Source organism: Lutra lutra, chromosome 4 (assembly GCF_902655055.1).
Source record: "Lutra lutra chromosome 4, mLutLut1.2, whole genome shotgun sequence".
Taxonomy (NCBI): domain Eukaryota; kingdom Metazoa; phylum Chordata; class Mammalia; order Carnivora; family Mustelidae; genus Lutra; species Lutra lutra.
The window spans coordinates 159,267,075-159,292,108 of NC_062281.1; the positions used below are offsets into that span (position 1 = coordinate 159,267,075).

At 47.4% G+C, this 25,034-nt stretch overlaps 1 protein-coding gene across 2 annotated transcripts in view; it reads left to right on the forward strand.

Moving 5' to 3' along the window:
• LOC125096937 (BEN domain-containing protein 5) overlaps positions 1 to 25,034 on the forward strand; it is a 1,594,254-nt gene that overhangs the window by 1,467,681 nt on the left and 101,539 nt on the right. For both annotated transcript variants that reach the window (XM_047724116.1, XM_047724117.1), the window contains exons 7-8: positions 6,560 to 6,649; positions 16,498 to 16,612. In XM_047724116.1, the coding sequence (XP_047580072.1) occupies positions 6,560 to 6,649; positions 16,498 to 16,612 (205 nt within the window). The remainder of the gene's footprint in view (positions 1 to 6,559; positions 6,650 to 16,497; positions 16,613 to 25,034) is intronic.

A 25,034-nucleotide genomic window follows, 5' to 3' on the forward strand; every position in this document is an offset into this window, starting at 1 on the left:
CATACCTGGGGAGAGGAGTGCTCCTGGCATCTAGTGCGCACAGACGAGAGATCCACCATCCAGTGCATGGCACGGGGTCCCACACAAACAGCCTGCTGGAAATATCCACAGTGCACAGAAACCCTATTCCTGTGGCTTTTCTCTCAATAAATGGGACACGCTATTACAGACAAAGCCATAGGGCAGGGATTTAAAGTCTCCTGCTTAAAGTTTACCTTGTGAGCTAGGGATTATTATTCTTATTTTGTAGTGAACTGAGGCTCAGAATGTGTAAGTAATTTTCCAGAGGCCTCGCGGACCATAATCTGTGGGGCCTGGAGAGGAGCCCTGGTCCCTCTGCCTGGAAAGCCAGCAGGTCTGGACTCCCTCAGGGGACAGAAGCAACACAGGGGCCAGTGTCTTTCTCAGTGTCCCTCATCCTCCCCTCCCCTCCTGTGGGATTCACCATCAGTCCAGCCTGGCTGATTTGGCCCTGGATGTCTTTGCCCTTCATCTAGTCTCCTCTCTACCCAGATGTATTCACAGGTTCTCCAAGGAAGCTCTGTCGATGCCTCCCAGACCCCATTTTCTCACAAACGTATGCATAAGAAATTCTGCTCCTTGAGCGTGTTCTCACTATCGTTCCCAGCTCCTGTTCGCTCCTTGCCATCAGTACCAACAGCAGAATGACAGCTGCACCTTACCTTCAACGTGCCATATTTTATAGGGGAAAGTCAAAACTATTGTGCTGAGGAGATCAGATCTAGCACATTAACACCAGGCGTGGCCCAGAACAAGTCCATGAGCTCCATCTCTCCCTCCTTGGAGGAGGCACATCTGAGCAGAGTCTGGAAGTCTGAGTAGGAGTAAGCCAGACAGATGAGATGGGGGCGGCCATTGCAAGCAGAGAGAAAAACGTGTACCCGAGTGTGGAGGTGTGGGAGATCCTTCATGCTCACGACGCCGCTGGGAGGTGGTTGAGGCTGGGGCCTGGGGAAGGGCTGGAGCCCGGAGCGGCCACCAGCTACTAGACATGAGGGGAGCCACACCCGGGAGGCTAGACTTGCCCGAGGACAGCACAGAGTTGCTGAAAGGTTGCAGGCAGGGGCAGTGGTAGGCTCCCATTTGCACTTTAGGAAGATGGGTTTTGTGGCTGGGTGGGGGATGGACTGGCACAGATGGTGCCAGGACACGGAGACCAGGAACGAGGCTGTTCTTGTCCTGAACGGGCCCGCAAGCAGGTGCCAGCGAACTGTGCTGGTACTGCTGACAGGATGTCTTTTTCTCTGGCTTCATGGTAGTATGGACCTGTTTGGTGCCTGGAGAGTATTTGAGAAAACAAGGCAATCTGTTTGGCTTGGAAACCAGTCGGAAGATCTTTTCTTGCCTTCATGATGGCCGTCAGGGATCATGAAGTCAAGAAAATGACAAAGGCTTAGATCTGGAGGGAAAAAAATCCTTTTCCTTTTGCAACATTCCACGTTCTCCTTCCGGCTCTCCACCCCTTCCTCCTCCACAGAACAGCTCACTCCCTAGGACAACTTACTGTCAGAATTGCCGTCAGAGAAGACAAGGGAAACCAGACTGACCACATGAACTTCTGGGAGTCTTTTGTCCTCAGAGGTCCCAACTAGTGCTCTGTGGGGCCTCTCAGCATCTTCCAGCACCTACAGCAGCCACAGGTCCACTGATGACTGACCTGATCTATTAAGGCTCTCCCTCCATGTTGACACTAGGGTTACGGCTCTGGTCTTACTCAGGCTGGGCATCCATAGGTAAGACGCAAAGTTTCTTTGGCCATCTCCAGGGGGATTCATTAATCTGTTGCTGCCTGACGACTTCCTTTAGAATTCAGCATCTTAGAACAATGACTTATCATCTCCCAGTTTCTTTGGGCCAGTAGGGCAGGGACAGTTCCGCTAGACAGCCCTGGCTCAGGAGGTTGGAGGATGGTGCCGGGGCTGTGGTCATGTGGGACTGGAGGATACCCTTCCAAACTTGCTCACATGGTTTTGGCTGGCCTCTGTTCCTGGGTACTTCAGTTCCTGACCAGACAGGTGAGGGCTCCACAGGCTACCTGAGTGTTAAATCATGGCAGTCGGATTCCTCAGTGTGAGCGATGAAGGAGAGAGAGAGAGACAGCTCCCAAGATGGAAACCACCATCTTTTTATAGCCTAATCTCAAAAGAGTGACCTGCCTTCACCACCCTCCCACCAGTATGCTCTTTGCTAGAGCAAGCCTGTCTGTCCAGCCCACGCTGAAGGGAAAGGGTTTCATCTCCACCCCTCAAAGGGAAGAGATTCACAAAGAAGAATTTGTGGATGTATTTTTAAAACCACCCCATGAACCCTATTTAATCTCCAAGACGTATGAAGAGCATGTATTTGAGATTCGTAAGACCTGGGGTTTCATCCTGGCCCCCACACGCGCCACTCATGCAGGTGTAGACATGTTGTTAACCTTTCTAGATCTCAATTTCCTCATCTATAAAATAGGGGTAGGCATAATAGATGTTTCATTGGGTCACTATGACAGTTAGCTAAGGTAATAGATGTGAAGTGCCTGGCACAGAGTAAGTACTGAACAAATATCACTTGGTTGCTCTTGTAACTGGTTACTGTTGTAGTCCTTCTTCACAAGAAGCAGAGTAGCATGGGGTTTAAGGACACTGGTGGAGTCAGACTGCCTGGGTGGGGCCTCACGCTGCCCGTCCTGGGCTGGGAGAACTAAAGTGAGTCATTTAATGTCTCTTGGCCTTGGTTTTCTGTAAAATGAAGGTAATAGTAGGTAGTGCCTGGCTACCCTGTATGTGTTTGATAAATATTTTATAAATAAGGAAATAGTGGATGATAGTGGCGTATAATGGCAAAAGGGTGTGTATGTGTGGTGGGATGCTACACAAAGTACATTTGGCTTCAAACACCTTAACTATCTGGTTTCTCATGAGTGTGCCCTCGTATCCTTGAGCATGTCCCTCTCAATGAACTTCCAGTTTCATCACTGCTTACGAGTTGCTCTTGGTTTCATTGTTCAGCTGCTTTCCACCCTGGCTTTCTTCAAGCATACTTCCTCCATCACCCCTCCTCCAAGAATATGTTTAATTGGCTTTGCGTGAGTCTGGAGATGCGGTGACAGGGTGGCGGGGGGTGGGGGGGTGGGTTGGGGGGAGGTGTCCCATGTCACACCACCTCAGAGCAGCTACATTACCTTAAATTGATTTTGCAAATGAAAGCTAAAAGCTAAGCAAAGGCGACCCATCCATTTTGCCTAAAGATGATTATAATGCTCTTTTACGGCCTCTTAAATGACAAAGCAATTTGTTACCTGCCTGCATCAACATTTGCTTATATTAGCACCCGAGATGCTTGATTTTTATTAGCCTCGTGTTATCATTTTATGAAGACGCAGGGGCTCAGTAAAATTAGTGTGCAAATAGAATGCCCATTTTGCATTTCTCTGTGGTCAGCAGAAACACTGAATGCAATTGAGTTGATACCAGGCCAGGGGAGACATCCATAAAGGGAGCGTTCACCGAGGGCCTCAGCAATGCTATTTATCATTTCTGGATGGCGGGGATAGATGGGGGTCAGTGTTACTGTTTTTTAAAAGGGCTTGGTGGCATTTCACTTTTTGTTTTGTAAGTGAAAAAACAATATAAATACAAAGGCAATAGCTCAACTTCCACCAGCTAGAAGGGATAGAAACAAACTCTCTTATGCACATTATAGGTGGAAATGCAGGCATGGGATCTGACATTGTTGCTAGTCGATCCAGGAGGAGACAGGCTAGCGAGAGGGGTCCTAGGCCGGGAGCCGGGTGACCTTGGGCATGTCCCCTCCTTTTGTGAACTTCAGTCCCTTTGCCTATATAAAATGGGTTTCGTACTGTCCACTTCACAGAGGTGTGAGAAAATTAAATGACTTTTATCTAAGCCATACCTACATGAGTATATTTTAATTTGATAGCCAATTCCCGAGCAGCTATTTCACACAGGGTCCTGGGAATGGTATTAAAAATAACCATGAAAATCGCTGCTTCTCCCTGAAGGGGCTTGCATTCAGTCTAAAAAATATTCAGGTGTCTAACTCCTCTTTTAAACCATAAACTTCTCTCTCCCTTTGTTCCTAAAGGTGTCTAGCACAGAACTGAGCATAGGGTGAGTTCTCGAGAACATATTTTGGGGAAGAAAAAAAAAAAGAAATGAATATTGGCTCCATTGTATTTCTTGCTGCCTCTCAGAGGCCTATTTTAGGGAAGCAGTAACCTTAGTACCGGTCACCCCAGTAGACGGGGCAAGTTCCAAGCCTTTAGAATCAGGCTTAACAAAGTTTATATAAATATATATATATGCATATATATATATATATACACATACATATATGAGAATATATATATAAGAGAATTGGGCTTAATAAAGTTTATATACATAAAATATATTATTATATCTATAAAATATATAAAATATAAATATATATTTAAAATATTTAAATATATTTATTTATATTTAAATCTATTTATATTTAAGTATTTTAAATATATATTTATATTTTATATATTTTATATAAAATACATATATATAAAGATTATATATCTATATATAGACATATATATATGGTCCCTGACTTTGGTACATCAACAGTTGAGATCATAAACCACATTCAAAATAACCTGTCCTAAGCAATTCAGAAGTAAAAAGCCTGTTAATTATTTCTGCCTCCACTCTCCCTCCAGATCATCCTCCAACATAGAAGGTATTATTCTTTTTTTTTTTTTAAGATTTTATTTATTTATTTGACAGAGAGAGAGAGAGAGATCACAAGTAGGCAGAGAGACAGGCAGAGAGAGGGGGAAGCAGGCTCACCGCGGAGCAGAGAGCCCAATGTGGGGCTCGATCCCAGGATCCTGAGATCATGACCCGAGCCGAAGGCAGAGGCTTAACCCACTGAGCCACCCAGGCACCCCAGAAGGTATTATTCTTTAACCCAGCTTCTCTCAGTGTTGATTTCTGACTTCTTTCTGATTGTGGTTCTGTTCTGGGTCGATTTGGCCTTCCTTGGCCAGGGACTAAGTACCCTCTTGCCCCTTCCTTCTGGGAATATCACTCTTGGCCCCTGCTTTTATCTAGTAATCTCTTTGCACAATAGCTAAACCTTATTATATGAATGAGATTTCTATAGAAGCAGAAAAAGCTCAGGCTCTGATTTTGGACCATATTTTCCTACTACTTTGCGTGTCTAGTGATTCTTATTGGGTGCTGGAGACTGTGAATTGTACATTGTCAAGCATCTGGATTTTGTCTTTCCTCAAAGAGAGTTGCACTTTATATGACAAGCAGTTAAGTCTCTTTTGTCCACTTCGATCCTTTCGTGATTTTCAAATGTTATTAGAATGAGTCTAGAGTAGTTTAGCCCCATCACTAAGACATGGCCCTTCTGGGCTCTCTCCTGAATGCCCTGAATGGTCAGTGAGGACTACCACTTTGGTGGTGGGAATTCCAATGACTCTTAGCCCTGTGTGAGCCAACACCTGCACAGTTCACAGCTCTCCGGTCATTTCTACACGGCATCGTGGAGTTCACCCTCTGCATGCACATCTTGAGACCCTGCAAACACTTTTGAGGACCCCTTGACAGATTTCTGGGATTCTTTTTCCGCAGAGCTCTGTCTACTCTGAAATGTGCAGTTTCCCCCCAACTACCACCTGCTTCAGACTCTCTGAAGCTTAATCTCAGTGAGATTTCCATGGTCTGCTCAAGATACCTCTCTCCGTTCTTTGGTCAGGATTGGGCCTCCAGGCAAAGAGGCAAGGCAAACTTCATTTGTGCCCTTTTTTCCATATATGAGTCTGGCACTGCCTCTTGTCTGAGAACAGTTGTTTTGTATATGTGTCGATTATTTTGTTGCTTAAGTTGAAAAGGAAATCTGGTCCCTGTTACTTCATCAAGGCCAAACAAGGGCTTGAGTTCTCATTTCAGCTCGACCCACGCCTATTAGCTGTATAACTTTGGACAAGTTATGTAACCTCTCTGAGCATCAGTGTCTGCCTCTATAAAAGGAATATTAACTACACACGTTTCTATAGAACTCTATGTATAGTATGTCCCTGATGCACAAGGCACTAATTAAATGGTAGCTGCTACTGTGACTAAGAGAAACAGCTAATTTCTTTTCTCCATTATTTACTGAGTGTTTACTGTGTCCTAGGCAATGTGTAAGCTTGTTTAATCACTAATACTCTCCACATGTATAGATTAGCAAATCGAAACTCAGAAGGCATGCACAACTTGCCTAGGGTCACGATCAGTGGATCTGAGATTTGGCTTCACTCATGACATCTACAGATGATTGTAATATTAACATGATCAATTACACCAATAGGAATGTAGTCTTTTAATATTGGGTAGTTGGGGACATAATTTAATTAGTCAGCAATGGCTGGGCCTTAATGATTCTAACCCATTGATTTAAGAAATGAATGTAAAGCACCCAGTCCATTCCCTGCCCCTCTCTCCCACATACCAACTCCCAGTCCCAGCTTTCCCTGCTCTCCTGAGCAACCGCCTTCCATTTTTTCTTACAGACAACCTTCGGGAAGGGGCAGAGCAGAAGGTAGTGTTCATCACGGGACGAGTGCACCCAGGGGAAACACCCTCTTCATTTGTGTGCCAAGGTGAGTTGCAAAATCTCGTGGGCATTCTGTGCCTCCCCCCACACCCAACTGGGGCACCATGATGGCCTCTGGGACAGTGTGGCCATATGCAGAGTCATTATCTTGGATATGAATTTACATTGCTTCTAAAGAGGTTACACTTGATCTCCATTAGTATTTCTTTCAATAAATGTTTACTAACTACATGTATTAGTGGAAGAATGAATAGAGGGATGGATGGATGGATGGTTGGATGGTTGGATGGTTGGATGGATAGATGGGCAGGGCTGAATGGAGTTCTGTCCTATGTGTCATGATGAGGATAAGCCATATGGCATCATCTACACTCCCTAGCCTGGGTTTTCTTCTCTCCAGTGGTTTATCAAATTAAGAAATCTGGCCCCAGGCCAATGTGTATATGGGTAGGAGTGCAGGAAGTGAGGCGATAAGGATTAGAAGATATCTATTCACTCATTTATTCAATCATTCACTTAACAAACAACTTTTGAAATACCTACCATGAGCAAGGAAACATGCTTTGTATCAGACAACCAGAGGTAAAGGAGATACAATTTTTCATCTCAAATATACCTCTTTATAATTGCATTGTCATTTGTTACTAAATATTTAGCCCACATAAAATATATGTTTAGTCAACTATATGCATACATGTGTATATATACGTATATATTCAATTAGTGAACAAAGAAGTATATTCAATAAATAATACACAAATAACAATTTAATGAATGCCAGGGTACTCACCAGCTTCAGAAGAAGACTATTATCTATTCCTTTTCAATCCTTTGTCCTCCCTTCTCCCTTCCTCCTCCCACAGGTAGCTGGGAGTTTGTATTTTGTTATCTTTCTCAATAGTTTTACTATACATATAAGCATTCCTAAACCATCTAGGGTCTTGTTTCACATGTTTTTTTTAGCTTTTTGATAAAGTTAAAAAACAGTATCACTCTGTGTACCCTGGCCCTTGTTTTCACCCAATATCCGTGGTGGTGGGTGTGGCTGGAGTTTACTTCTTTTCACCAGGTACCCTAGCCCATGTCTGACAGGTGCCTCAACTTCTCTGTCTGTTCTCCCGGACAATTCATTTGTTTACAGTGTTTTTTTCTTATGGACAGAGCTGATACAGACATCCTCATGTACGTTGCTTTGTGCCTACGTGCAGATGCTTTTCCAGGGTATATAACATGGAAGGTCACAGGACTTGTGTGATCTCCGCAGGTTTTTCTCTGAGACCTTTACACTACCACCAGCAATGCCTGAGCGTTCCCACTGTCCCACATTCTCACCAATACACTTGCATTTTTACCTATCTAGTGCATATATCATATATTAAATATGTGATACTATCTATGTGCCAAGCACGGTTCTAAGCACTTTACATATTTTATTTTTATTATTTATTTTCATTAATATAATTTATTTTAATTATATTAATTTTTCTACATCATAGGAATTAATGTTAACCGTATTCTTACATACAATTATGTAAGTTTGGAGAAGTTAAGTAATTTATCTCCTTTTAGTCCCCAAATGACCTTCAGGTCAAAGGGATTTTAAAAAACACAAAACCCATAGAAATAATATGACTTGAGGGAGACTGCGGATTATCATGGAAGTATCTGGCAATTTGCCATCAGAGAGTCTTAGGGTCAAACATTGGCTCTGCCACTTCCTAGCAGTGTGATTTCAGTTTCCTTCAACATAAAATCAATTAGGATATCAATACCTGTTTGCAAAGGCTGCCATGAAGCTGGGGTAGGACGCCTGCAAACACACACCCAGTCCCATGCCGGGCACTCAGCAGACACTTAGAATGGACGTCACCCCCTCCCCCAGGGTGCTCTGAGATGCTGTAGGTAACCTGCTTTGTAAACTCTAAGGCACTATTGCACATAGACGCGAGTCTTCTTTTCCCGCTTGTGTTCATACAGCACTGTCATTAGACCTGACCGCTTCTCCACTTCTTTCAGACCAGGAGCCTGGGTTTGGGGGAGAGGGAGTGACTGCCCAAACCTGAGCCGCTCCAAAGAGCCTGGGTGTCTCAACTCCCCGCTGTCGTCCCCCCGGCTCACTCCTTGGCCTTCTCACTTCCATCCTCTTTCCTCCCAGCACTGTCCTTGAAGTAACCTCTCCCAGGTCCCTCCAGGTTCGACCAACCCCTCTACTGGCAGCCATCTGTCAGTTACTAAACTTGGCAGCAGACCTGTTCCCCCAGCTGATCGGATGCAACTATTTTGTCCTTGTTTGTAAAAAGACAGTAGCCTTACTGTCAAACCTTTCAGCTCTGGGAGCCCAAACTCCCAGGCCCACCTCCTCTGTGGGCAGCAGACAGAGGGCAGGGTCACCACCCCACATTACAGACAAGGCCTGAGACCTAGAGAAGTTGAGTTCCGCTCGGGGGATTTCTCTGCTGAGCCTGCTTTCCCAAAAAGGAATCTGGATGGTACTGAGTTGATAGACTCTGTGCTGTCCCACAGGCTTTCCATCAATGTTTACTCCTTGGCACAGCCTTTTAATGCCTTCCCTCTACCTTCCCAAGATAAACTCCAACTCCTTGCCGTGACATTCACAACCCTCCACCATCTGGCTCTTGCCAGGTTTCCTGGCCCAAGCCTCATTCTATCCCTGCCCCATACAACTTAACCCTGAACAGGAAAACTTCTTCCCACCACCGGGCCTTCACATGTGCTGTTCTTTTGCCCACCCCTTGCCGCCCAGCAAACACTCCCTGTCTCCCAACATTCATGTCAAGAACCCCGCATGGGCCGCCATCCCACACCCTTCAGCCTCTGCTTTGCACCTGCCTTGTGGTTACTCGCTGGTCATCTTTATCACCCTGATTTGTTACATATTTGATTTATATTTGTTTCTTCCCTTTAAACTGTGAGCTATTTGATGCCTAGGGCTCGATCTTTGAGTATCAGTTTCTACATCTGGAAAATGGGGATTATCTTGTTTACCCCATGGGGCAGCTATGGGGGACAATGGCCGCGTTGGTTCTGGGATTCTAAGTTGGAGCTCAGAGCCAGTAGACAGCAGAGTGGGACTTTGAGTCTGGGACTCCCAAGCCTGTACAAGCTCTCTTGCCCCACTCAGGGATGGGAAGTGCTGGAAGGCCGAGCTTGGTGAGCCCTGGGTACCCCACAACAGTTGATGTGCACTTACAGATGAGAACGGGGAGGCTCAGGGAAGTGAAGTAGCTTACCCAGGACACATGGTGAATTCATGGCAGATGTGGCCTGGGCCGCATGTCTTCTTCCTTCCCTATCTCTGTACCTGTCTCTGGAGACACAATTTGCCCTTTCTTGAGGCAGCTTAAGACACCTTAAGGCACCGTCTCTCTGGGTCTCTCACTGAGTGGGAGATAGGCAAGACCACAGCCCCACAGGGCCCAGCTGGATCCCCTCCCCAGCCCACCTTGTTCTAGGGAGAGCCTAGAAGGACGGTTGAGATACCTCCAGCCCAGTTAATGCTTCTTTCACATTAACTGGCTCAGTGACCTTGAGTGGGGAACAGACATGTGGGGCCTGGACCTCCCCATCTGGCTGGGAGCACGGTCCTCACAGCTGAGCTGCTGACGCACCTGCTGCTGGGAGCAGAGGGAAACTATGTTGTCCTAGAACTCTGAGGGGCGGCGGTAAAGGTGGCAAGGCTCAGATTTCCTCAAGGCCCCGCTTGGCGGTTGGATGGGGGATTCTCAGTTATCCCTTGGCTGCCCCAAACCCCACTCCTGGCATACGGGAGGCCAAACTATCCTCATTTTCCAGCCAAGACAGGAAAGGTCCAAGGAGCTTGGGAGGGGCCCCGCAGCACAGTGTGTGGAGCTAGCCGGCCTGACCCTGAACCCCAGCTCCTCAACGTAGGGCAGCATGACCTTGTGTAATCTCTCTGTGCCTCAGTTCCTTTATCTTGAAAGGGATATAACAGTAGGAAGCCTGCCTCATAGGGTGATTGTAAAGATTAAATGAGTTCGTAGCCATAAAACATTTAGGACAGTGTCTGGAATACCCTTGGCCCTAAGGAAGTGTTACTGTGGAGCACCTGGCAGGTGTCCAGTGTGGCTACTCTGACACCCACAAGGCGTGCAAACGCGGGTGTGTGGCTTCTGGGCCGTGTGCCCCAGCCCACCTCCTTCCTTGCTGTTTTCCTGAGAGAGCAGCTAGCGGAGCCCTCCTCAATTCTGCTCCAGGAAGAACAGATTGCAGGTCCGAGGTTTGGTCAGGTGTCTGATTTCTGGTCGAGTGAATGTTCTTTCACTGAAGTTTTCGGGGGTTGTTGGGACAACTCCGAAAAGTGCCAGTGGCAGAACACTTATCCTCTGCAGACCCTTCGTAACTGAATCAGTCAAACCAGTAAATTATGCTATCTAGTATGAGCAAGGCCTACCACCCCTTAGAGGGCAGCGTGGGGAAGTGGGCAGAGCCAAGGCCTTGGACTTGGGCAGGCCCGAGTGTGAGTCCTACCACCTCCACCTCCCGGCCTAGACCTTCAGCAAGTTCCCAGCTCTCAGAGCCTCTGTTCCTTTACCTGCAAAATGGAGGCAGAAATATGGTCCTGCTGTGGGGGTTAAGTGAGCCTTGCTGCCATGTGCCACGGGGCCCCCCACGGCTCAGACAAAGAGATAGAGCTGACCATCCCTCAGGGAGCTCAGTCCTTGGGGTTACCCTGGGGAGATAAGAGGAGGAGAGGGGAGATACACACACCTACATGTTCCATGCACTCACAACCACTAGGACCAAGAACAACCTAATGTTTCCCAACATGAGGTGGTGACTTTTGCCCCTGCTCCCCTCCCCTCCCCCACTGTTTTCCTCCCACCCCTATCCCTCACCTATGCCGCCTCTTCTCCTCTGTCTCTCTCTATCCTTTACAGCCTGTGTAAACACCAGACCCACTAAGAGGTGGTCATGGGCTTTTCACTTCCCTGAACTTCTGTCTTTTCATCTGTGAAATGGGAAGCATTGGGGGTGGAAAGGTCAGAACCAAGACCAGGAAGGTTCTTCAGGGCCAGACTCCTTGTGATTCCTTGATTTGAGGTTGTTGGACTCAGCTCAGGGCAGACAGGGGCCTGACGAGGGGAAGGCCTAGAGTGGCTGTTCTCGTGTGACCCCCACTCTGGGTCCCACAGAGACCCCCAAGTGTATTGCTTGAAGCCTGGGCTCCTCCCATTGCAACAGATTGCGTCTTAGCAGAGGCAACAGCAACCTCACACAGAACTCTCTAGAGAGAAACTCCTGAAGACGTATATGCAAACATTCTACAGATCCCATGCAAATTGACTCCTGATTCTTCCATATTGCCTTAATGGGAAGGGTACCACTTTGAAGCCTGTAGAACTGGATCTGAAACCCATTGAGGCCCCTATGAGACATCAGCAAAGTGATGTCACCACCCTGACTTTGTTTTTTATCCCTGTACATGGAGCCAATAGAATTACAGTTCAGCCCCACTAAGGAGCATACAGTGCACATCCCGGGTCCATCTTTATTCCTTCATGTCACACGTACCTACTGCGGACATTCCCTGTGCCTGGTGCTGAGCTACATGCTGGCAAGAGAGTGGCCAAGAGGTAGACCCATCCTTGCCTTCCTGGAGCTCACAGTCTGGCAGGAAGAAGGACTTGAATAGCAGATGCAAGCCCCAATCCCCAAACCTCCAGGGTACAGAAAACATAACTTTCCAGACTTTTCTGTAACTGAACTTATTTTCCATTTTGAAGCCCCTTTCTTCCAAGGACCAGAAACTTAATCTCTGTCATTTGGGGATCAGCTTTCCCTAGGATTGTGTCATTTCAGTGAAGAGTGGTGATGCTCTTGGGGATGGTAGACAGGTAATGTCCTTCTCAGTGTCACCATCTATCCACACTGCTTCCCCTGCACCTGTTATATCCTCGTGACTTCCTGGACCTTGGTCACTGCAGATCAGCCCCATGTCAGACCCCGGTTCCTGCCTGCAAGACTCTATATTCGCTGGCTCTCTGCTAGGCCTACCCCTAGCCTCCACTCTGCCCACCTTCAGGACACCGAGCCCAAACACCATTCCACACTGCAGTGGGGGATCCCAGGTCAGTCCCTGTCGTTGGCAGTGGTCTCCTGTGCCCCTCATATCCTTCAGCTGGACTGGCAAATCCCTATTTACCTCTTCCCTTTCTCTCCCAACATCCTCTCTTCCCCGCACCTTCAGCCAAACCAAATGGGAGCAAAGTCAGACAACATACACAGGCCCATATCCTATGTGCCAGACACTTTGCTTCTACTAACTCATGGAGATCCGCACAACAATCCCCAAGGTAGTTTTCTTTTTTCCTTCTTTTTTTTTTTTAAGATTTTATTTATTTATTTGACAGAGAAAGAGATCACAAGTAGGCAGAGAAACAGGCAGAGAGAGGAGGAAGCAGACTCCCTGCAGAGCAGAGAGCCCAATGCGGGACTCGATCCCAGGACCCTGAGATCATGACCCGAGCCGAAGGCAGAGGCTTAACCCACTGAGCCACCCAGGCACCCCTTCTTCTTTCTTTCTTAACTGATGTGGAACTGAGTCCCTGAGACGTTAGGCCACACAGCTATTCAAACCCAGATAGCTTGAATAGTCTGTGCCTTTAGTCATGGAGCTATGCCCCTGAATTGAAGAGCTCTTCCTTAGCCAACAGGTCTTCTTCTTCACCTTCTGGCCTTTGTGTGGGATCTTCCAGCCCAGAGCTCCTTCTCCTGGCACCCCTTCATTGGACTCACTGTACTCATCTTTTACATCTCCATTCTCCACAGCCCCTTCCTAGGTGCTCTGAGTCCTCAGGGCTCCCCCAGATACTCCTGCCTGAGCCTTTGCCTGTCACTACAATGGGAGTTGCTTTCCCACCGTGCATGTGCTAGGGCAAGAACTCTTCTGTATCCTGCAATTCCAGGCTTATGGTGCAGACCTGGCCTTGTGAATGTTTATAGAAAGAGTGATTTTCAGTTCAGCTAACCCTATACTCTGTCAAGGCCAAATGAATGCCTGGGGCCAGTCTACCAGTGGGCATTAATAGGCACCTGCTGTGTACCATGACCTGAACCAAGTACACTGGGAGAAATAACAACGAATAGCTCATTGGGGTTGCCTGGTGAGGTTCATCACGACCAGGCTGAGGTCAGCCCAGGGCAGTGAGCTCTGTGACCTGGCTATAATTTCTGATCATCTACCACTTTTCCTTCCCCCTCCCCAGCCTCTCATGCCTCCAGTCTTCCTATTGTCCTGCTTTCTTCCACCTTCCTGATTAAATCAGTTCAAAAGCAAGGACCCAGCGAACTTGTTTACCAAAGGTACAGAGACTGATCTAAGGAGGTTGATTGTGTCTCCCTGCAGGAGGGAGATTATTCTCTTCACTTGATAGATGAGGACCCTTCAACTCTGGGGGAGAGGAATAAAAGGATGGAATCCCAGACTGACAGTGTGGAATGTGTCCTTGGGAATTATCAATTTCTTTCTCCTAACTTTAAAGATGAGAGTAGGCTGGAGTCTTTCTAAAGCTCACCCAGTAACGGAGGCACAACTAGAAACCGGGTTCTCCGACGGCTGGTTTGCTGGCTTCTTCAAGTCAGCATCCTTGCTCCCAAGTCATGTAGCTAGTAAACCTCACAGACCAGGACCCCAGTTCCAAATTCCATTCAGCTTGTTCTATCCTCGTTGCCTCTCAATCCTCGATCTCAGTGAGTTGATTAAAACACATGACCATTTCCAGGTGTTGTGTATAGGCAGTTCAAGTACAGGTGTTCTAACCCAGACACATGGGTTAGTTTCCAGATTGGGTATTATTACTCTTGTATCAAGCTGAGGAAACGAGCCAGAGAAAACTAGTAGCTTCTCCAGCTGATAACCAGTTAGGGTCCGAATGCATGTGCCCAGGTCCTTCTGCTTCCTCAGTCCATGGGAGGCTTTTGGTCTGTGGCCAGGGGGTGGCATTTCCTCTCCACCCTTGTGTTCTCCAACTTTTCTCCTCACACTACTCTCCACTTGCCACCCCCCACACACACACACATTCACAAAAGACTCTCCTCCCACTTCTGGTCATGCAGAATGATTCCTGTTGAACTGTATCTGACCTCCAGCCAAGAGGAGTCTAAAACCTCTCCTCTCCTTGCCCCACACTCACTATGGGAGAGGAAGCTCTAGATGGCTGCAGCTTCTGGCCTGGCTTTGTCTTCTCTCATCCTTTTATTAGCTGCCTAATTGGCAGCCCAATTAATCTGCTCATCTGTGAAGGAGGATGGATCACAATGAGCTACTCCATTTCCAGAAGCCATTCTCTGCCATCCTCTGAGGCAGCGTGTCCAGGCCCTGAGCGCAGGCTGGCTCCTTGATGGAGGGCTGCCCCGGGAGCCGGGGTCAATTAGTGGACAGATTAAGCAATTATTAGCCCCTAACAAGGGCACCTGGCATCATTAGCCTGCCTGTTTACTGGCAAACTGCAGCTTTAATATGAAGACCAACAAATAAATTAGGGCATCTGGTCTACTGCCGCTTTGGTCTAGAAGTAAATGATGTCCAACTGGCTTTCGGCTGCCGATGGATTCTGAGCCCTGGCCTGATGGAAAGCCTGAGATGTCCCTCACTGGTCACAGCAGCTTCAGGATGTGCTGTGGAGCCATTTATCATTCCAGGAGCTAAGTGCCTGCCTCTGGCCCATGGATTGTTCTTGGTTACCCTGCTGCTTCCTCCTGTATGTCTGTCAAAACGTGCTTATCTTTCAGGGCCCAGCTCCAAAGCTTCTTTCTCCTTGGTGCCTTTCCTTCTCTCTCCAGCAGGAAAGGTGTTCCCTTCTACGCTCTGGGAGGCTTGTACACCCTCCTACCGCTTTCCAACATTACAGTTATTTCAGAATGCCAGAGCTCCGCTTCGCCTCCTTTTTCCCAGGTCTCTGAAGAAGTTGAAATGTGGAGAAGGGAGGGAAGGGTAGGGTGAGAACTTGGGTTGTTTGTTTCCTCCCCGCACCCATCGTCAAGCTACGCAGGCTATCACCAGAAGGAAGTCAATGAGGGCACTAACAGGCTCTGATTTGCACTTTAGGAGGATCCCTTTGGCTGCTCTGATAAGCGCACATTCCAAAAGTGGTCGCAGTCATTCAGGCCATATGTGGTGGTGGCCTAGAAAAGACAAGCAGCAGAGGGATGGAGATACAGGGCAGATCTGTCAGATACAAGGAAGAGACTTGGGGCCTGCCTGATTGTGGCTGGAGAGTCATGGAGAATTCACCTTTTCTAAATTTGATCACCTGGAGGCAAGCATTGGTGCAAGGAGAAGCAGCATGAACCAGGGCCTGTGAACAGCGGGTTCTCAAACTGGGAAGAGGGGCAGAGTTGGGACACTGAAGAAACCTCTTTTTCCTCATGTGACTATAACCAAATTCCTCCTCCTCTCTGCCTTCTCGTGTAACCACCAGCAACAGGAGGGTTTAGATCCCTGAGTCCCTGACCCTGTAATTGTCCAATCCTATGTCAACACTTAGACATTAGAGAGTAGCTCTTAATTCATTGTTTGGAGTTACCCTGCCTCTCCCCTATCTCTATCTGTCAAAATCCAGGCCCTCCAAGTGCTCTTTTCTTAGACGCCCACATGATACTCTGCAGCAGGACACATGCTCTTCCATCTGCCCATGGGCTTCAACATTATGTCTTGAATTGTCCCTTGGAAACAGAGATATGGTTATAAAACTCACCAGACAACACCTAATCCATAGCCAGACACCCACCATGCTTGACAACATAGGCCAAAAATCACCTTCGGAGCTCTTACTACTTCCAAGCTGAGGAAAATGTGCTCCTTCCTTCTTGAAACACTTTGAGGTTAACCCAGATTTTTTTCTCTTTCCATAGGGATCATTGACTTCCTTATAAGCCAGCACCCTATTGCCCGTGTCCTACGGGAGCACCTGGTCTTCAAGATTGCACCAATGCTCAACCCTGATGGAGTCTACCTAGGCAATTACAGGTGAGGAGCAAGGGGAGTGTGCCCGGAAGCTGGTAGTCACGGAATGGTGGGATGGAAGCGAGAAGAAAAAGGCGATATGTTTTTGAGAAAATTTTCATATTACTCATGAATTCATTAGAGGAACTTTCACCCTGGTTTCTGAGAATGTGACTTAATGAGCCTTAGATGTTTCATGCACAGTCACCTGAGGTAACCTGCTAGGATTTTCTGGTCAGCTTGCTGGGCCATGAGTCAGGAGAACTAGAACAAGTTTTGGCACCCACTTCCATGTAACCTCGGGGAATTCACTTTCCGGTCTGATGCTCAGTTTCTCTTGCATAATGAAGGCAATAATCACATACCTGATAGGGCACTGGTGAGAATCAAAAGAAATGGTGGAGACAAATGTGCTTGGCAGAATATCGTATGGGGGTGATAGCAATGACTGTTTTGATTTTGTTTCTTCTTAGAGGTCACTGATGAAGGAGAGTGGCATCCCAGGTCATCTGAGCAGCATTTCTCTCTGATGTGGGCATACAAGCTTGCCCCACACGCACTCATGCACTCAGATCTTGAACTCTCTTTCTCCTGGCTGAGCACCACAGTTTATAGCCTAAAATTTCACTGCCCAGTGAATCATCTGCCAATAGAACATTGAATCCTCTTGGATAGTGTGATTATTCTTATTTGACAGTTGAGGCAACTGAGTTGCCCAAAGTCACACAGCCTGTGAAACGGACTAGTTATTTAATTTCACTGTGCACATTACACATCTTTAGAGTGGATTAGTACCACACCTTGCAAAGTAACATTCAGCCTTGCAGCTTTTGCAGAAGAGGCTCTATGTGACCTGGTGACTATCTGTCCACATTCTGCCTCACTTCCCACCCTCCATTCTTAGAACTGTTGCTGTAGCCTCTCTAAGCAAAGCCTAGTTCCCTAGACATGTCCTGTTGGTTCCTGATCCTTACCTTCCTCAAGGCTGCCCTCTGGCCAGAACCTGCTATCCCTTCCTTATCTTACTAACCCTTATTCAAACCACAGCTCGTGTCTCTCCTTCTGGAAAGCATTCCCCAAACCCCCAAACAGAATTAGTTATTTCGTCCTCTAAGCACCCACAGGCCTGGTTATTGAACAAGAGTTATCCCATTGCGTGGACCCTGTTGACTTCAGGCCAGCGGAGAGCAGGGACTGAGCCTTTGTGGTCCTTGTGTCCATGGTGTCTGGCTGCAGGGATCAGCCCACAGTAGATGCTCAAGAACTATTTGATGGACACGAGTGAAGGAAAGGGATGACTTTACTGATAAAGAAACTAAAGCCTACACAGCTCAGATTAGAACCCAGATTTTTCAATACCCAGACAGATCCCTTTTAAACAGAGTTGGTTTACTGCTTTCCAAAAGCATGGCAACTGGGTCCAGCGGGGCTTCCCAATACCTCTGGGTATAAGTTAGAGAGAGCCCATGGGACACATGATGCCTTAATTAAAGACAGTTTTGCTTCCTATCTTAATTGGCTCAAGCAATGGTTCATTAGCACCGGCAGGTTTTATGGCTTGCTGCAGGCCTGAGAGCAATGCCTTTCCACCTTCCCTGGACAGAAGGCATTGTTAGCGGTAATGGTGGTGGAAAGACCATTTGATTTATGTTAACATTTCTGTTTAATTACAAGAGCAGCAGTGGTCAGAGGTCAATTTTGTCCACTCTATGCACTTATTTATGTCATCCTCTGCTGTACAGGGATGGTGAGATGGAAAGAGGTCTGTGACCTTGACCAAAATGTTTCCCCTCTCAGGGCTTCTGATGGCCGCTGGGATGGTGATGGGGAACTAGATGCTTTCTATAAGTCTTCAATCTCCAGATTTTCTGATTGGGAGATTTCAGGGTAAAAGAGTGCCAACCCTCACAAATGGTTCTCTATTGAAGTCTAAACCCTCAATATTTTCCTCATGAGAATATGTATTTCTCTCTATAAGAGCCGGAGCAAATCTCTAACCATAGGCATTAATCCTATTGCTAAAACAGCTCTGAATTGCAACAAAGAGCCTATCAGTCATGACAATTCACTACTGAAGATTTGGAGAAGGTGAAAAGTAATAATATTCAGGATTGAGAGCTTCAAGATGCCTTAGAGGGGCTCCAGGCCAGCCCTCATTGACTGCAGCAGTGTGGCCCAATCCTGGGGGCACTTCCCTAGGCAATGTAGGGCAGAAGGGAGTTTGGTGTTTGAGTGAGTTTGGGAAACACAGAGTTAAGCAAAATTAACTGTGTTCTCTTACAAGAAGATCTTTCAGTTCTGAATGTGCTGATCAATAGCAATCTCAAGAGGGGAAAATGTACCCTGTGTTTCCCAAAGATGAACCAAGGAACCCTTTGGGGAACCCAAGGAACCCTATACAGCTGGTTTCCCCCCCTCTGCATCCCCCCAGCCCCCAGTGGTATCAGAGGTTATTCAACCCATCTTGGGAAATACCACTTCAAGTATTCTGCTTGCCTGCTCCGTGCCGTGTCAAGCTCTCCTACACTTACCTCATTTAGTCCTCACACAAGTTTGCGAAGGAGGGTGTTCACCGAGATTTCTCTGCTAGCAAATAATGAAAATCTACCCAAATTAGCTTGAGTACTGAAGGAAAGGTGAGAGAGAGGAGCAAAGGAAGCAAGGAAGGGAGTTGGGGAGAGAGGGAAGGGTACTTGGCGGAATTCAGGGCTGTAAACAGCTCCAGACCTCAGAGGATCTCATCCCATTGCTGGAAACAGGTTGGATCACAGACCATCAGGTACCCCCCTCCCCTGCCCTCTTTCCCTCCCAACATCCCCTCAGGATGTACAGTCTCTCAAGCCTCAGAAAGTGAAATAAGCTGCCTTGGGTTGTGTGGGCTGTGAGGAGCAGGCAGGGAAGCAGGTCCGCCCCAGGTATGCCAGACTCTGTGTGGAGAATGAGACACAGGCCCGCCCTCATGGCCAGGGATCTGCTCTCTCTCCCACTCTCCCCTTTCCCTTCTTCTCCGTTAAAAATACATGTAATCCAATCCAGGAGGGAAAGGCAGGAGATTTCCCGGGTTTGATCATGCAGAACTTATATTTCACAGGACAAGTACCTATACTCTGGTATTTATAGTAAAATAGTATTTCAGCACGGCCGACGGCAGCTGCTGCAGCATGACAGATAATGCCCTTTCTATGGAAGGCAGCAGCGTTTGCCAACCAGACTATCTGTGCCTGAACTGTGGCCTCCAGGAGGAGTCAGAAGGGCCTCAGCTGGTGACAGCAAAGAGCATGTCCCCAGGAACCATCCCCAGTCATTAGATGACTTCACAACGGACAGCAATGATGCCATGGTGTGAAATAATGACGTGGGGCCACTGGACATGCTGTCTCACTTAGGCCACCCCCCCAGAGTGGCCTTTTTTCAGCTCACTCTGAGGCTTAATGCCAGCTCATAGGAAGGCCTCTCTGGGCATCGGCCCCACCCTTTCCTAGCCCTTGCCCCAGTTGTCACCACGTGGGCATTCCTGTGACTATCTGTTTAAGGACGACCTCCTCCTCTAGATAGCAGCCTCCATGAAGTCAGGACTTTGTCCGCCTCTGTCCCCAAAGCTTGGCAGAGCACCCAGCACAGAATGGGCCCCTGACACGTATTTCCTAGGGGGATAAGTAGACTCAGCAGCAGTGTTTAGTAACAGTGCGGGGGCGTGGAGCTCCGGTCTCGGGGCTGAGGAGCCCTGGCCGAGTGCCCCCCTTCCCAACCCTTTACTTGCATGCACGCGGCCTCCTAAGCCCGCTTGTTTTGATCTTTGTGTGGCATGAATCTGGGTTTGCAGCCACACGTTTTTCCTGTACAAGACATTATCTTTTGAAGGCATTAAAAAACCACATTTCATCTTTACAACAACTCTTTGAGAAAGGAGAGTCTATTTTTATTATAGCTATTTGAACAGAGGGGAAACTGAGGCTATGAAGGTGAAGATCCAGGTTTGAAGTCACGTGGTGTATGCAGGGACTCTCCGAATCCCCAGATAGGGCCTTTGCCCTACAAGCCAGGGGTGGATGCAGAAAATGGAGCTCTAATGATCCCCACCCTCCTGAGCCTTCTTGTCCTTGGGCGAGACACTCCTTTCCTCTGGCCTCCATTTCCCTCTTCCCCTCTTGGAAGAGGAAAATGAGGTGGAATGCATCTTCTGCCAGTTAGTAGTAGCACTGGGAAGAGGCACCGTCAGAAATGGTCTGGCTAATACCATGCATGAGCTTGCGGATTTTACTGTGTGAAATAAACCACTCACAAAAAGACAAATACTGCATGATTCCACTTATACGAAGTACTTAGAACAGTCAAAATCACAGAAAGTAGAACAGTGGTTACCAAGGGCTAAAGGCAAAGGGGGAATAGGGAGTCAGGGTTTAGTGGGTACAGAGTTTCAGGTTGACAAGATAAAAAGGCTTTTGGAGATGGACGGGGGGTGATGATAGCACGGCATTAGGAATGTACTTAATACCACTGAACTTCACATTTAGAAATGATTAAGACAGTAAATTGCATGTCTTGTATATTTTACCAACGATAAAAAAAAATAAGAACGGTACCAGTACTGATGCATCCTCAGTACTGTGAGCATCCTCGGAGGCTTCTAGGGAGATCTGAGGCCTGGGTTCTCGAGGGACAAATGCTATAACTTCAGGTGTTACAGAACCAAGAAGCTGCAAGGCAGCTCCCGTTTGATCTTTACAACAAGTCCACTGGGGGTTGGGGGCGATGGGCTGAGTCCTTCTACCGTTGATTTGGTGGGTTGGCAGTCCCAGGTGTCCTGCCTCCAAAGTGGCTGCCCACACACACTGTCCCTTCTGCTGCCACCATTCCATCACCCCCTCCAGGACCCTAATGCGACTGATTCCTTCCAAGCATGTGCAATGCACGAGTTGCCTTGCATTTGAAAAACAGACTCTCCATCTCCATCTGACAATATGAAACTCTGTGTTGGGTTTGCATTTCTTAATTAGGTGCTTGTCATTGTGTATCCCATAGAGCCACGTATAAGTAAACAGTCATAGACCTTTGAATAAATTTATTGGTTTTATTTATGTTTCTGGGCATAAAAATCTATAATTACCAGGTACAGCCTCAGTATAACTGGTATTTAATGACAATTACTTTTTGTTACCATAGAAATGAGTCCAAAGTAGTTACCCATAATTTCTCATTTCCCAAACCTCACACATGCTGAATTGCAATATTACCATAGTAATTGCCTATTAGTCATCATAAAATACGCAGTTACCCAAAAGATAGCAGGATGCTGTGAAATTTCTCATCCTCAGAAAACCTCAGTGTTTCTTGGGAGCGTGGAGGTGGGGGAGAGCCCCACACCCCTTGTGGTTGTGCAGAAATCATTCAGCTTCATAGCAAGGCCCCGCAGCCCCCGCGGTGGAAAGGCTTGGCCCTCCTGTCAGCAGATCCGCACCACATCGTGTCTCCTGGCCCTAGTGATCCTCACGTAGCCCAGGATGCTCTGGTGCAGTAAATCCAATTTAACAAAGGTTTATTGAGGGCCTGCTGAGTGTCAGACCCTGCACTGGGCCTTAGGGAAGCAGATGAAAATCAGAGGCAGCCTCTACCAACAAGAAGCCCAGTGTTTGTATTATAGGGGTGTGCGTGTGATACCGCAGAGGCCTGGCTCATAGCACTAATGTCTAAGTGCCGACTAACTCTGCATTAGAGAGAGCATCTCCTTTAGCGCTCCCAGCAGCCCAGGGGGTCCTAGAGCCCATCTTTCTCTTACGAAACGCTTGTATGTCCTAAAACTGAATAAACTAAAGAACACGGGAGGGAAATAGTTAATCCGTGTATGAGGAACTACTGAAATCCCTAAGAAAATCTTGAATAACTTATGAGAAAACTAAAGGACAGCTCAAGTTAATTCACAAGAAGATTTTTAAACAGTGGTCAAAAACTAGAGGAGAAAAAAATTCTACACGGTTGTACTGAGTGTAGTCGATAGACAATATCCTATCAGTTTCAGGGGGACATCACAGGGATTGGGCAGTTCCACACAGTACTCAGCGCTCAGTGTAAGCGTAGTCACTGTCTGTCTGCATACGTCACTGCAGATTATTAACTGTAGTCCTTTCCATCTCCAGGACTTATTTATTTTAGAACTGCAGTTTTGCTGCCCTCCCCAATCCCCTTCACCTATTTTGCCCATCCCCTACCCCGGCAATCACCAGTTTGGGCTCTGTATTGATGAGTCTATTTCTATGGCTCTGTTTTAAATACAGAAGGAAGTGAAAGCAAAGAGGCAGCAAGGAACTTGCCAGGGTCCCCTGGCAGAAAGGGTCAGAGCAGGTTTATGAATCCAGGCAGGCCAACTGCAGCCTCCTACAGATTTCACCTTCTGCTACATGGTGTCCGGAAAGCAGGCTGTGCCTCCCTCTGACTGATAGTGATGTGTGTTGAGGGGGGGTGTTCTCAAAGGATGAAAGATACATAGGAATTCACCAGACACAGACAGTAAAAAAGATCAGCACAGCAAGATATCATTAAGCACAGCAGAAGCTGATACTAGGCAAGGTATTTCCAACACACACACACACATGCACACACACAGACATCATAACTGACTGACCTTGCTCACCCGAACGTCCAAAGGAGGAAATATTTTAAACTTTCCAAAATGGGATAGAGCATATAATTAGCTACATAAAATGTAAAATACATGTCAGCATTCTATTTGTTCTTTGATGGCATCAAAACCGTGCACTTTTCATCATGCTAGAAATGGAAACCAAAGGCCCATTGCAAGGATCGCCTCACCAAGAGGTCTGCCAGCCCCTTCTCACTGTGCTGCTTCCACCCCCATCCCTGCCACACACACCACACACCACACACACACACACACACACACACACGCCACACACACACCACACACACACCCCCACACCACACACACACACACACACACACACACACACACGCCCTACCTCTCAAGGCCTCTGTCCCAGCACTGTCAGCCTTGCAGTAGGAGAGGAGCTGAGACTGCCAGTTCAGCGCTCTACCCAGGGCCAGGATCCCTTCAGTAGTGTCCCTGACTGATAGCTGGGCCCCCCTCTTCTTGTCTACCTCCACGCCTGGGTGGCTCCCTCCCTTCTAAAGTATCACCAAGCTACTAGCTCAAACTGCTAGAGAGGTTTGGGACTCAGGCTAAACTTGCCAGCCCAGCACTTCGACTCCCCTCCCAAAGGATTATTCTGTTTTTAGTCTATCTTCTACATGGTGGCACTTCAGCTCTCTGAAGACTGTGTGTCCCCACGTTTCCCCATTCTCCACTCAAACCACTGCCAGCGCCTGTTCCCCCAGAACCTTGAACCTGCTCACATACAACCTGAAATCCAGTTCCCTCCCCGTCCTTCCTGCTGTCCTCTGAACATGCTCCAGATGTATGTCGTTGTCTGTCTTGGAGGCCTAGTGTCCAGGACTGATCAGTTATGATGATGACGACGATGGCGACAATGGTGGTGATGCGTAGCCAACATCTCTCGAACCTCCAGGGCCTGCCGCCGTTCACACGCATTCTGCATGTACTGCTCCATTTAATCCTCAGTACAACTCTATCATTATTCTCATTTTACAGATGAGGAAACTGAGGCATAGATAGATTAACAAAGTCCCTCAAGTTCATAGAGCTAGCTAGTGGAACAGGAGTTGGAAAGGACCATCCCAGGCCCCATTCTGCGGACACACTTCTGATACAGCCTGCATGCACATCGCTCCCCAACATTCTGGGGGCATCCCTCTCCCAATGCGGCCTGTATGCATGTTGCTTCCTGACATGTATCTCTCTTCAACATATAGCTCCCCACTTGCGTTTCTGCTACTTCCCAACTCCCCTGGCTTTTCCTAGAGCCTTGGTAGAAGCCTGTGGCATATAGATAGGGTGGGAATCACTCTTTCTCTTTGAACAAAGAAGAAATGGAGCCACAGAGAGGCTAAGTAACTTGCTCAAGGTCACACAGTGAGTGAGCCACACAGTTAGTCAAGACAAAGTATAAGCGACAACAGGGACCAGACAGAGCCTCACCTCCCAGAAACACTCTCTTGCTTTATGTAACCCGAGCAATGTTTCTAAGGAGGATGAAAGGACATTGGGGCTGGCAGTGTAATCAGGTGTCTAACCCACAAGTGCACACCGCCAAAACCAATTATTCAAATGAGCTTCGCAGCCAGGTTCCACAGAAAAGGCCAGATGGCTAGATGTCTGTGGAGGCAGCCCCCCATCTCTGTCCCTGCAACCAGCTGAATAGCATTTCAAAGTGAGAGTTGATAGCAAGTTGATTTTAAAAATTGATTCTACAGCGAACACAGGCCTCTGAGGAGACAGTAACCCAGAATGAGTGGCTGGGGAGTCTGGAGGAACAAAACAATAGAATTAAGAACTTTTGTCATTTTTGGTCTT